We start from the raw sequence: 13,872 nt of genomic DNA on the forward strand, positions 1-13,872 counted from the left end.
CCATCGGTGGAGTTCTCGTGAGATTACAACATGGGGTTATTCAAGGGGTGGACCAAACTGAAAGGCCGGCAATACATTGGCGGTTCCTCTGGTACTGCAAATGTTCGTGGGCGACGGTAATCACTTAACATCAAGTGACCGGCCTGCTCGTTCGCTTGCTATTTCTATATTTTGTTAACCATTTCATATTTTAGCACTTCAGAATAGATATACCTACGAGTAGGTACCTACTACCTACCTACGGTTGAGAGGCGATAACTTTGTGGTTAAGACGTTTCCCTCCTAACTTTTCAGAGTTACCTACCTTAATAAGTAGGTACCTAATGTGCGTTTTAAGCAATTAAATATCACTTGCTTTAACGGTGAAGTTTAGTAGTGAGCTAGAAATGGGTTGATGATAATGATACATTCAATCAAAAGTAGCCAATTGGCTTTTTTCTTTTCTCATTAATTTCGCAGTATCCTATCTATCACTAAAAATAAAGTTTAAATCTCTGTAGGGCGGTGCTGCAATTAAGGAGATAAGAGGGAGCAAACCAACCCACAATCACATTAAGATAGCAAAGTAATGACAGATTAATGTAATTATCGGGATGAAATTTGACATTTGAGATAAGTTATCGTAGGGGGCGAATTTGATGGCTTTGTGATTTTATGGTTATGCGAAAGTAATTATGGAAGTAGGCAGATTCATCATTATACTTATTTCTGAATTTCTGGTCTGGTCTGATGGGAGGCTTCGGCCGTGGTTAGTTACCACCCTACCAACACCCTAAGTAGGTATACTTAGTTACCGTAAGTTCCAGTACGATGCCGTGTAGAAACCAAAGGGGTATGGGTTTCATAAAAACTGCCATACCCGTTTCAAACCCCTAAAAATTTTATCTTCTTAATGGTTGAATTTTCAAAAATCCTTTCTTAGCGCTGCCGTCCTAACGAAGAGAGCAATAAATAGGTTTCGACTACTTTCGAGATATTCGCGGTTATGATTAGCTACTTACAAATCGTAATATTACATATTGCAGTTTTGATAACCAACAGAACCGAATCTACTGAAGATACAAAAAAGACGTCTAAGGCGAAAATATAGAGCTCATTTTCCTGATTACGGATATGGTCTTAAGTCAATTTGCCCAAAAACTCGACTTATTGCACTCTTTGTTAGGACGGCAGAGCGGATGTCTACGTTATAATATCTATCTGCATGCCAAACAGCCCGATTGGTCCAGTAGTTCGTGCTATGCATTGATAGATCAGTCAGTCAGTCAGTCAGTCAGTCAGTTTTCCTTAGTCAGTATTTAGATTTTGTTAGGTAGATACTTAGGTACTATTATTGATAGAGTCATTGTACCTAAAAAGATACCCACTTACCTACAATACCTACCTACATCACAGATACTGATCGCTAAACCATGAACATGTCAAAAATTCAAACAAGCGTTTAAACGTCATTCCGGAAGTTGTCTCCTATTGGTGGAATCCGTCATCCAATCAGATTGCGTTCTTTGTTTAGGGCGGAGCCTATCACGTAGATACCTACCTACTACGTGACCTTACGTGAAATAAATTCAATAGAAAGGGCATTCCGAACCATATGGAACCAGTGGATACAAAAGTCTATTTGAATAAAAAAATCTTATTATACAATTATTTCTGTTTCTGTACAATAAATATTTCTTAAGGTAAGTATTAACTAAGTAGGTACCTGCCTACCTAAGTATTATTAGGTATTTATTAACTGTACCTATAATATTGTAACTTTTTACGATTTGACAATAGGGTTGCCCACCTGAGGTACGGGCTACAAGAATGTGCCTTTGAACCCCTCGCTACACTCAGGATTCTGACTTGGAATCACTCGTTACGCTCGTGATCCACTTGTGGTTCAAACTAGGCACTCGCAACAAAAATGAATTTTGCTATCTTGTTGAACAAATAACTATTTTCGAGAATGCATTTTAATTTTTTTGTGTGATTTAACTACAAATTCACGGTTTTCGGATTTTTTCTTTACTCGTGCTAACAAATCGTAATCGTGTAGGTAGGTAGGTACCTAAGTACCTACCTACCTACTATGACCTACCTGCCAACCCAATTTCATGATTCTAGGTCAACGGGAAGTACCCTATAGGTTTTCTTGACAGACAGACAGATAGACAACAAAATGATCCTATAAGGGTTCCGTTTTTCCTTTTGAGGTACGGAACCGTAAAAATTGAACAATACTTATAGCCTACTTTCTTAAAATAGCAATATTACAAAACAGAGAATTCACTAGTTATCTAATTATACCACCACTATTATCAACCGATCGCCGGTACACTACTGAGCAACGATCTCCTCTCAAGAGTGAGGATTTGGCCAGCCTACCAGCTGGCCAAGTGCAGGTTGGCAGACTTCACACACCTTTTTTTTTTATTAAATGTTTTACAAATTGCTTTTAACACAACAAAAAAAAACCACTAAGGTTTACTATTTGTTGCGTATCATTCCGTCCAATAGTCGATTTAGGGTATAGTGCTTCCATAAATAATATATAGGTACCTACATTATTTATAGAAGCACTAGGGAACGTTACAAGATAATAATTTGTTATATTTAATTTTTCAAAAATGGTACTTAATTGTTAAAATTTGTTTTGAAAGTATGATTTTAACTTGTGTTTAAACTGAGCATTATGGAGAACTCAAGCATGCAGGTTTCTCACGATGTTTTCCTTCACCGTTAAAGTAAGTGATATGCTAACGCAAATAACTCCCTAACTCTACCTTCCTACAAGGCATCGTCAAAGTATGCATCCGTACGTTGTTGAAATTCCTCGAACACGTACCAAGCGATTTGCTTCCTCGTTTCTAATCCCAACCGCTAGGATATGGAACGCCCTTCCGGCATCAGTTTTCCCTTACACCTATAATATGGGTACCTTCAAGCCAAGAAGTGAATAGGCAACTTCTAGGCAAGCGCGCTCCATCTTAGGCTGCGTCATCACTTGCTAGCAGGTCTGATTGCAGCCAAGCGCTAGTCTGTAAATTTAAAAAAACCGGCCAAGTGCGAGTCAGACTCGCGCACCGAGGGTTCCGTACACGGGTATTTTTTCCGACATTCTGCACGATAAATCAAAAACTATTATGCATAAAAATAAATAAAAATCTTCTTCAGAATGTACATTTGCATAATATGATACCCCACTTTGTATAGTTACCTTACTTTGAAAACACTAATGTATAGCCACAAATTCACGGATTTCAGATACTTGTGCTATAAGACCTACCTACCTGCCTTTCACGATTCTAGGTCAACGGGAAGTACCCTATAGGTTTTCTTGAAAGACACGACAGATAAAGTGATCCTATCAGAGTTCCGTTTTTCCTTTTGAGGTACGAAACCCTAAAACGGTATACCCCGCCTATAAGGCAGACGTTTAAGGTGCCCACGCGGCACGCACTCGAACTGAACTGCAGCTGAACTGCGCGTCGCGGCAGCGCCCCGCACGATATTCTCTCCAGCCGCGACGCGCGGCAGTGACGCGCTACGCGGTACGCGCGTCTCGGCTGGACAATATCGTGCGGGGCGCTGCCGCGACGCGCAGTTCAGCTGCAGTTCAGTTCGAGTGCGTGCCGCGTGGGCACCTTTAACCACTAGGCTATCACCACTTATAAATAGGTAAAGGGATATAAATAAAACAAGTATAAAATTAAAAAAATTAATTCCATTTTAATAAAACTTTAGTCATATTTGTAAAACAGTACTGTCGTCCAACTATTATTATAGTTATATGGAAATTCTTAGTTCATAGCAGCACGCAGGCCCAACTAGCATTCATAACTGGAAAGAAAGGAAAAAAACATCATTAATCCATACTAATATTACTCGTATAAATGAGAAAGTGTGTCTGTCTGTCTGTCTGTCTGCTACCTTTTCACGGCCCAACAGTTTAACCGATTCTGACGTTTGGCACAGGGTTAGCTTATATCCCAGGGGCGGACATAGGCTACTTTTTATCCCGGAAAATCAAAGATGTCCCACGGGATTTCAAAAAACCTAAATCCACGCGGGCGAAGTCGCGGGCATCGGCTAGTAATATTATAAATGCGAAAGTGTGTCTGTCTGTCTGCTACCTTTTCACGGCCCAACAGTTTAACCGATTTTGACGAAATTTGATACAGAGTTAGCTTATATCCCGGGGATGGACATAGGCTACTTTTTATCCCGGAAAATCAAAGAGTTCCCACGGGATTCCTAAAACCCCACCCGCTTAAACGATTTGTATGAAATTTGGTACCGAGGTAGCTTGTGTCCCTGGCATTGCGACATAGGCATTTTATCCCGGAAAACCAAACAGTTCCCACGGGATCTTTAAAAACCTAAATCCACGCGGACGAAGTCGCGAGCATCTTCTAGTTAATTATATAGCAAGAAAGAAAACTAATCTAAACCTATAAAAGGAAAAGGTGACTGGCTGACTGACTAAAATATTTCTATTTTAAGTTTAGAATAGAAAAACACTTATTGAACAAACAGTAACAAGTGTAAATTAAAAATTTATGACACCCCCGACAAGTGAAGGTTACAGTAACTAGAAAAGAGCTGATAACTTTCAAACGGCTGAACCGATTTTCTTGGATTATAGCTAAGAACACTCTCGATCACACTTTCAAACAAAAAAAACTTAATGAAAATCAGTTCATTAGTTTAGGAGCTACGATGCCACAGACAGATACGCAGATACACACGTCAAACTTATAACACCCCTCTTTTTGGGTCGGGGGTTAAAAATAACAACCTGCGGTTGTACTGACACTATTTTAGTGAACAAGCTATACATAGTGTATACTGAATACATAACCTACTTTTTTACCCAACTGCGGCAAAGCCAAAAGAAGGCCACCATTCTGTGTGTTCCATCGTAGCACCTAAACTACTGGGCCGATTTTGATGAATGAGGTCTGATGAGAATGGGTCTGATGAGAATGGGTCTGATGAGAATGGGTCTGATGAGAATGAGGTCTGATGAGGATGAGAAATTTTTTTTTGCTATTGTATCGAGTGGGATGTCAAATGAAAGACGAGAAAATTCTGAGTTCATGAATATGAATGTACAACATTTAAATAAAAGATCATTACTTGAAAGTGTTCACTCTCTTATCTGAACACTCTGTTATCAGCTCTTTTCTAGTTACTGTACTTGAACACTTTCAAGTAAAGATTTTTATACAAACATGTGAAGATGATACTGCCGTTGGCGCAATTAGAATGCCATAAGTCTACTTTGTTGTATTAGTTTACAAATTGCGAAAAACCAAGTTAAATTTAATTTCGCGGGCAGACCCGTGTCTTGCACCTTGAAAAACATATCTTTAAAACAGGAGTGAATAGGCACCTTCTAGGTAAACGCGTCCCATCTTAGACCACATCATCACTTTCCATCAGGTGTGATTGTGGTCAAGCGCTTACCTATAGTGAATAAAAAAAAAAAAAAACATTGACTCACCTCATTCAATAGCAGAAGCATCCAAACTAACATTAACATAACTGGCTCCCATGTTCTCCCTATGACGCGTCGACACCACATGGCGTTTAGCATTCTCCCCCTCCTCCAAATCCCCATCACAAACCCCACACTTCAGCCTCCCAAACTCATAATAATCATACTTATTCCTCGCCAACATATTCACATTGTGCTTCAACTCCAAATAAAACCGAAAGACATTCTCGGCCGATGGTTTCTGCTCGAAATGCTCAGCATATACCAAATGGGCTAACAACGCTCGAATAGAATTAAAGACACTTTTGCAAGGAACACAGTTAAATATCACACCTTCTTTGTGTAAAACATAATTCCCTTTCATATAAACTGCTATCACATCGCCTTTATTTGCTTTAGTTTTGGTTTCGACAATCAAATTCTGATGGTTTATATCGTTCAAGACATGCTTGACAGCGTCGGAAATTTCTGGAAAGTTCTCCTCACACAAATCGCATTTGATTCCGTCGGTTATAGAAATTTTGTGGGATGCTAGGATTTTTTCATCACACTCGGGGTATAATGCTGTACAGATAAGTTTTGATATCGTTTCGATGTGTTTGGGACTGTCGAAATGGTCGACAATCGCTGCAAATGACGGCAAAGCAATGTATTCCGGGCAAATGGAGCATACGTAGAAATTCCCGAAACTAGCAAAGTATTCAGCGGGGCGGCATAAGTTTTTGTAGAGTAAAGAAAGTTTGTGAGGCGCCGCGTTGCGCAAATGCTTCTTCTGACGGATATGATTGAAGAGGACTTGTCTAGGGCCTTTCAAAGTCATGTCGCAGCACGAGCAATAGTTTGCAATCTTGCTGGAGGGTTGAATGAAGTTTTCTATGACTACGTGATCGCGTTTGTTCAAAGGTTTGCCGACGCTCGCTAAAAATTTCGCCCAATCCAAATTTTTGGGACCCCACTCATCTGGGACCGGTCCATCGGGATTGTTAGCCTTCATTTTACGGTACAATTTATCTGATAATCTCCCCAAATGATTTTCATCCAGTATATGCATTACAATAGTATCGTGTGATTCGATATAACTTTTGCACAAGCCACAGTTCAAACCATTATTATCAGTTACACCGTGATTAAGTAAAAACTTAAAGTTTATATCCTTAATTTTTCCGATGGGAGAATTTTCCTTCGTAAAGGGAATGTGTTTATCCGATTGCAAAATACAAGAGAGGTTGTGTATATGTGTTTCGCTGAACACATGGTTTAAGACACTATCATAACGGAATCTTAATGTATAATATTCACAGGCCATACAGAAAAACGCAAGTTTCCCGGTCCGATCGTCAACTAAAGTTAATAGCTTGTGGTTCATCAGTAATTTAATTATTAGGTTCTCGATTGGTCCGTAATATCTATATTTTTTCATTTGATTCTTAACCGGTCTTTCAGGGGCTTGCTCGTTCTCATCGTTTTCAAAATTCTTGTTGGTGTCAACGGAAAAGTTTTGATTAACATTGTCTTTTATGCTCATTATTATCGGTGCTACAGAACTTGTTAACGCAGAGAAATCTATGGTAGCGATCTCTTTGCATAGCTTATCGTATGATTGCTGGTAGAATCGGATAGCAGCATCGACTGCCCCTTCAGAATTATCGGGCAGATGTCTTATCAGACATGTCTCGAGCTTCCCGATAAACATTTTATCAAGTTTCTCCATAGGTTTGACCATCTGTATGATTTGCTCAATAGTCTGCCCGGCATTCTCACCCCCCTCCATTGCTGAGAGACGTCTCGACATCTTAGGGAGAAGCACAGGTTCCGCAACATCAATACTCTCTCTTTTCAACTTAGGTAAATGCACGTCTAAACTAAAATGTTTCTGCAACGACTCCATTAACGGTTCCTCATCGTTCAGCTCAATTTCAATATCACAATCGGTACATATATGGACTTGTTTAGCATTTTCGGATATAAAGAACTCGGTTTTGAGTAATTCAGGCACTTCGCTGACTGGAAGACTGTTGAAACGCTGCCTTTGAAGGTTAGATTTCTTCTCGGTAGTAAAGATGAACTCCACTTCGACTCCTTCACGTTTCGTCAAGAAAATCTTTCTGTGTGTGTCATCCAAGTTCTTCAAATATCGTAACACCACCTTGTTTTGCTGTGTCACTGGATGGTTCATGACATAGCGGAAATGGTTAGCCAACCTTTTGACGTCATCCAGTTTTCTGAACGACACAACTGTCAGTTCCGAGACACTTTTACATATTTCTTCAATTTCTCGCTTATCCATGTCCTTTGAATCGGACATTTTGATTTGAAAAAGTATGTGTATAAACAATAAAATAAAAATTATATTTATGTACACTGATTCTTAAAAATCTTATCAATAAAAAGACCTATCTCGATTTAAGAGACTAACAGTCACTTTACGACGTTCTTCATGTGATGTAGGTAATAACGTCACAAATAAAAATCTAAGTGTGTGACGTGTTTTTATGTTTAATTTTGTTATGATGGATGGTTGCCCGTACGGTGTTGTCCAAATTTGTGCGTTTTTAGAATAAGCCCGGAAGAGGTTGATTTTCGAAATTTTTTGAGTTAAGCCAGTTTTGATCTGAAGACTATCACCGCATATCAAGATCTGAAATGATAGAAAAAAAAACACTATTAAATCCATATTCATGTACTTATTCATACTCCACACTCCATACCTACTAATATTATAAATGCGAAAGTCTTTGTCTGTCTGTCTGTCTACTAGCTTTGCATGGCTCATAAACCGCTTAACCAATTTTGTTGTTTAGTACAAAGTTTATTTTTTGTCAATAGGAAAAATGGAACCCTTACAGGATCACTTTGTTGTCTGTCTGTCTATCTGTCTGTCTGTCGTGGCGGTCAAGAAAACCTATAGGGTACTTCCTGGGTTGACCTAGAATCATGAAATTCGGCAGGTAGGTAGGTCTTATAGTAGATGTAAAGAAAAAAATCTGAAAACCGTGAATTTGTGGTTAATTCTGCCAAATTTTGTGATTCCAGGTCAATTATTCTGCCAAATTTCATGATTCCACGAATAGTTTTTGATTCCCTTGAATTCACAGACATGCCAAACAGACAGACAAACAGGCAGACAAGACAGACAAGAAGAGACAAGCAGATACAAGAAGAAGAAGATTCTTAAGGATTTCTTTTTCCTTTTTGAGGTACAGAACCTTAAAAAAGAATTCTGATTATCCAAAGTACATTCAGAGTTCATTGCACCATATCATACTGATAAAACTAATCATTCTAAGATCGTTGATAAATAGATTGTTAGTAACAGTACTTAGTATACTAAAACTTATTACTAAAATAAATGGTAAGTACATACTTAACAAAATACCGGCCAAGTGCGAGTCAGACTCGCACACCGAGGGTTCCGTACTCGGGTATTTATTCTGTCACTTTACACGATAAATCAAAAACTATCATACATAAAAATAAATAAAAATCTGTTTTAGAATATATACATAAAGCCCTTTCATATTATGATACCCCACTTATCTTATATATATATATGTATATCGTAAGTTATCTTATATATATATATATAAAGTAAGATAACTATACTTTAAAAATTGAAACACATTTTTTTAATGATGTAACCACAAATTCGCGATTTTCAGATTTATTCCTGTATTTGTGCTATAAGACCTACCTACCTGTCAAATTTCGTGATTCTAGGTCAACGGGAAATACCCTATAGGTTTCTTGACAGATACGACGGACGGATGGACAGACGGATGGACGGATGGACCGACAGACAGAGAGACAGACAGACAGACAACAAAGTGATCCTCTAAGGGTTCCGTTTTTTCCTTTTGAGGTACGGAACCTTAAAAACAAGAAACAAACCAATTGTGCTGAGTGCAAAGGCAGCCTTGTCACTAACACAGTCTTTTAAAGGCAACCTGAGCATTAGGGTCTATCTATGGAGCTTTGCCTTTGCTCAGACTTAAGATAGTGTTAGAACGAGACAGCGCTATACAGTTTGCATATATCTGTCTCGTTTTAACTGAAACTTAAGTCTAAGCAACGTCAAAGTGGGGTCTATAGATTTCAAGCTAAGAAGCTAGCAAACACTAAATAGGTTGATGCAAAAAGCTGGTTGAAATATACTTACATAAACATACAAACAATAGTAAAAAAATAAAGAAACAAAAAAAATTATTCAACCCCTCAAGGGGTAAAATAGGTGTTTGAAGTGTAGTCCATGCAGACAGAGTCACAGGCTTGAATCTTGTAGTTGTATAGTAGTGAAAAACATTAGGGCTAATTATTCTAACGTATGAGTGTAAATATGTCATTAAAAATAATTTTTTGCATTCCCATTTAGATTTTTCCCAAAAAAAATCTTGGTGGTATAAATGATGAACATAGTGAGCGATTTCACCAAGATTTAAAATCATTTGAGCAAAATTATCAAGATTGTTGAGACCAAAATAAGCTACTGTGGCTATTCTTGGTCTGTTGTGAGAGACACTATAAAAATATTTATGACAAGTTTAAATTAAAAATTTATAACACCCCCGACAAGTGAAGGTTACAGTAACTAGAAAAGAGCTGATAACTTTCAAATGGTTGAACCGATTTTCTTGGATTATAGCTAAGAACACTCTCGATCAAGCCACCTTTCAAACAAAAAAAACTAAATTAAAATCGGTTCATTCGTTTAGGCGCTACGATGCCACAGACAGATAGACAGACACACAGATACACACGTCAAACTTATAACACCCCTCTTTTTGGGTCGGGGGTTAAAAAAGAGCCAAAATTACTCATTTTTACATGTCTCTTCTTTATTTGGATATAGTTTTTTGTAAAAAAAATCTTGATAAGTATTTCAAAAACCTGACGACGTACTGGATTTTTTAAAATATTTTTCCTACATGTAGAGGCCCAAAGTAACGTAAATATACAAGTTTCATTTCATGAGCAAAAACCTTGTAAACTAGGGTTATTTTAATGAATCCTGAGTGATTTCCATTTTAAGTATAGAATGTAAATGCTATATCATGGACTTCCGCAAAGTAATGCCTACTTTTATACAACACTAGCCGATGCCCGCGACTTCGCCCGCGTGGATTTAGGTTTTTCGAAATCCCGTGGGAACTCTTTGATTTTCCGGGATAAAAAGTAGCCTATGTGCTAGTCCAGGATATTATCTATCTCCATTCCAAATTTCAGCTAAATCTGTCCAGTAGTTTTTGCGCGAAGGAGTAACAAACATACACACACACACACACATACAAACTTTCGCTTTTATAATATTAGTGTGATATACAAAGTAATGTTGCTTGGAAAGCTTATACATTACTAAACACTAGCCTCAATAGCTTAACGGTTGAGGAGCGGACTGAATTCCAGAAGGTCGGCGGTTCAAACCCCACCCGTTGCACTATTGTCGTACCCACTCCTGGCACAAGCTTTACGCTTAATTGGAGGGGAAAGGGGAGTATTAGTCATGATTAGCATGGCTAATATTCTTTTCTTTAAAAAAAAACACAATAAGATTCTTTCAAAATATGCTAAATAGTGGGTGGGGTCCTCATCTAATAATAAGTATTGACAATAATTTGAGTATTAAGATGCATGACACAGATCCACCTGCAAAATTCTAATTTAATTTGGTGAGAACCCAAATTAAAGAATTTGTAAATTAATACGACAAAGTAGGCTTATGGCATTCTAATTCTGGCAATGGCAGTATCATCTTCACAGGATTACATAAAAATCTTTACTTGAAAGTGTTCAGTTTAAGAAATTAGTCAAAATAATGAGTTTGACATGAATTACTCACAAATTAGTTGATACTATAACTAATTTCTTAAATTGGTCACTTTCAAGTTAAGATTTTTATACAAACCTGGGAGGATGATACTGCCATTGGCGTAATTAAAATGCCATAAGCCTACTTTGTCGTATTAGTTTACAAAAGTGCGAAAAACCAAATTAAATTCGAATTTCGTGGGCAGACCCGTGTCATGCACCTTAATATGGAATAGTAAATAAACCACTATCACTGCTTCTCATTCTGAGAGGAGCCCGTGCTCCGTAGTGAGCCGGCGATTGGGTTGATCATGATGAAGATGAATACTACACAATATATTATATAGATTATAGGTACTGTTATCATAAATTCACACTTTGACATAATACGTAAGAATTTTATTTTCCTCATAACCAAGAAGTTGGATTTTAGTGATTAATCTCATTATAGTATGACCATGGACCTATTTGTATAAATTATAACCATTTAATTACCACAAAAAAGATATCAAATAAGCGTATGAAAATAGGTAGACAACATTGTAATTTATTACTTTTAAAGCATAAAATATTGAATAAACTTAAAAGTACGTGTTATTTATCAGGCGTACTGACAAAAGGAAACGGGAAAAGTTAGGTTAGAATGATGGTGCATTTTGGTATGGGAATGTCGTAGCGTGATGTTTTTAAACCCAAAATGTATGTAATTTAATTAGAAATGAATAGTAATTACCTGTAAATCTTGATTTTGTGCATGGCAGGTAAAAACCGCCTATATTTTTTGTACGGGCCCTCGGTGACAGTCCTGTGATGACATGATAGATGGCAATAGATTATAGAGCGGAATACAAACAACAAATTACAGTTTAAAAATAATGTATAATTTCAACGCTTCTAAATTATTGTATAGTTTATTTTAAATAAATCTTTACATTATACGAAACTTCAAAAATGTTGATATTTTTATAATATTAGCCAAAAATACATTGACAGAAATATTTTAACGTTTACAATCGTGAGAGATTTCCATTATAAGTAGGTAGTTACCTAAATTAGATTGTTACGGCTGGCTATACTCATGTATTAATTAACCCCCAGACCCCGAAAAAAGGACCCTGGTTGGGTTTGAAACTACATAGTTGGGCTTAGGATGGGCTTAGGTCGACCAATAGTACGTGAATATCCGTAACAATCTATAATTACATTAAGAAATATTGTAAATTAATTTTACATTTTATATTCAATGTGTTTAATTGATAAAATTTTCACATGAAAATAAAAAAATCCGCACCTCACCTCGGTTTCCATCAACCATCCATCGCACAAAATCAAATGTCTCTGTGCTCGTAAATAAGCATGCAATAGAAATCAACATTTTATTTGAATAGTGTCACCTTGAGTCAGTTTATTTAATCAGTTTGCTCTTTGCATGTATAATGTATTGTTTACTCATCTTTTACATCTCTTTCACGCTTCTGACAACGTGTAAATACGTGTAAAAAAATATAGGTACCTATCATTGAAAATATAGGTAGGTACTAACTAGGTAGTTACCTACTAATTTTAGGTGCAATTTTCTTAAACCGAAAACTTACTAAAATCATCAGAAAAATACTACATAGGTAGTTAAATAGGTACTTGAACTGAAAACGCTCTATAGCAATGGTAGCTCCCGCAAAAATATTAGGTAGCCTATTTGATCATGGCTCGAATGATAACGTCATAAAAATTATGCACCAAATAGCCTCAATTTCAACAAAAGGCAATATAATCATACATTATTATTCTTACACAACCCTAGTGACTATTGGTTTCGATATACATAACCACAATAGTATATAGTACCAAGAACATAGAGTCGGTAAATAGGTACCTATAGCTGGGTTATACATGAATGTTTGTGTAAATAATTGCTTTTGCCTATAAAGGGTGCAGTGTTTTAGTACCATGACTAACTTTGTAGTTAGCGCTTTATAAACATTAGGCAAATAATTATTTTAGAGACCACTAGTGTCATTGAAATTTGAAAAGTATGTTTCATGGCCCTACACTAATTGGACGCATTTGACCATACTTCTGTGTTATTACTTTTCCTCGTCTTTGAGAACCCTGGAAAAAAAATCTTGTCTATAAGGCACAAAAAATCTAGAACCCAGAGCCAGAAAGACAGTTGGAAAAATGCTTCCATTGACCCCAAAGAGTAGGTAGATTATCTCATTTTTCTGACTGGCGGTTGGCGGTTGGTGGCATTGGATTAAGGTCTCCATGTTGGTGGCACTGACATTTGATAGGTATCTCATAGGTTGGTAGTATTTGGTGTCCGGATCCATGTCGTCCATGTCTATGCTACCTTGCCTTCTCTTATTGGATTTTAAGCTTTATTTCTATTTAGATAGAGTTTAAAGTTTAAGTTATAATATAGACAGATAAAATATAACGAACAATAAACAGTCATTCATTTCGTTCAAAGTACCAAGCGTAGAACGTAATGTTTATATACTCTTTGGGACTTCGTCTGTGGTGGCGTTTGCTGGCGCGCGTGTTGTGACTTTTTGGAGTTTTGAGTTTTTTTGGAGTGTTTTTTT

The 13,872-nt window shown here is 37.1% G+C and overlaps 1 protein-coding gene across 3 annotated transcripts; it reads right to left on the reverse strand.

Annotated features, from left to right (window-relative positions):
• Positions 1 to 3,689: 3,689 nt before the first annotated feature.
• LOC123879557 lies at positions 3,690 to 12,704 on the reverse strand. 3 transcript variants are annotated; one of them, XM_045927329.1, is made up of 4 exons: positions 12,584 to 12,704; positions 12,021 to 12,092; positions 5,492 to 8,123; positions 3,690 to 3,825 (listed from the first exon to the last, which is right to left on the reverse strand). In XM_045927329.1, exon 3 carries the CDS (start codon positions 7,788 to 7,790, stop codon positions 5,493 to 5,495), a length of 2,298 nt encoding a protein of 765 aa, XP_045783285.1. In that variant the 5' UTR covers positions 7,791 to 8,123; positions 12,021 to 12,092; positions 12,584 to 12,704; the 3' UTR covers positions 3,690 to 3,825; position 5,492. The 3 variants fall into 3 exon arrangements, with proteins under 3 accessions (XP_045783285.1, XP_045783286.1, XP_045783287.1); XM_045927330.1 differs by having other exon boundaries at positions 12,579 to 12,642; XM_045927331.1 differs by lacking the exons at positions 12,021 to 12,092; positions 12,584 to 12,704 and having other exon boundaries at positions 5,492 to 8,143.
• Positions 12,705 to 13,872: the final 1,168 nt, after the last annotated feature.

The sequence above is a fragment of the Maniola jurtina genome, chromosome 28 (assembly GCF_905333055.1).
Source record: "Maniola jurtina chromosome 28, ilManJurt1.1, whole genome shotgun sequence".
NCBI lineage: Eukaryota > Metazoa > Arthropoda > Insecta > Lepidoptera > Nymphalidae > Maniola > Maniola jurtina.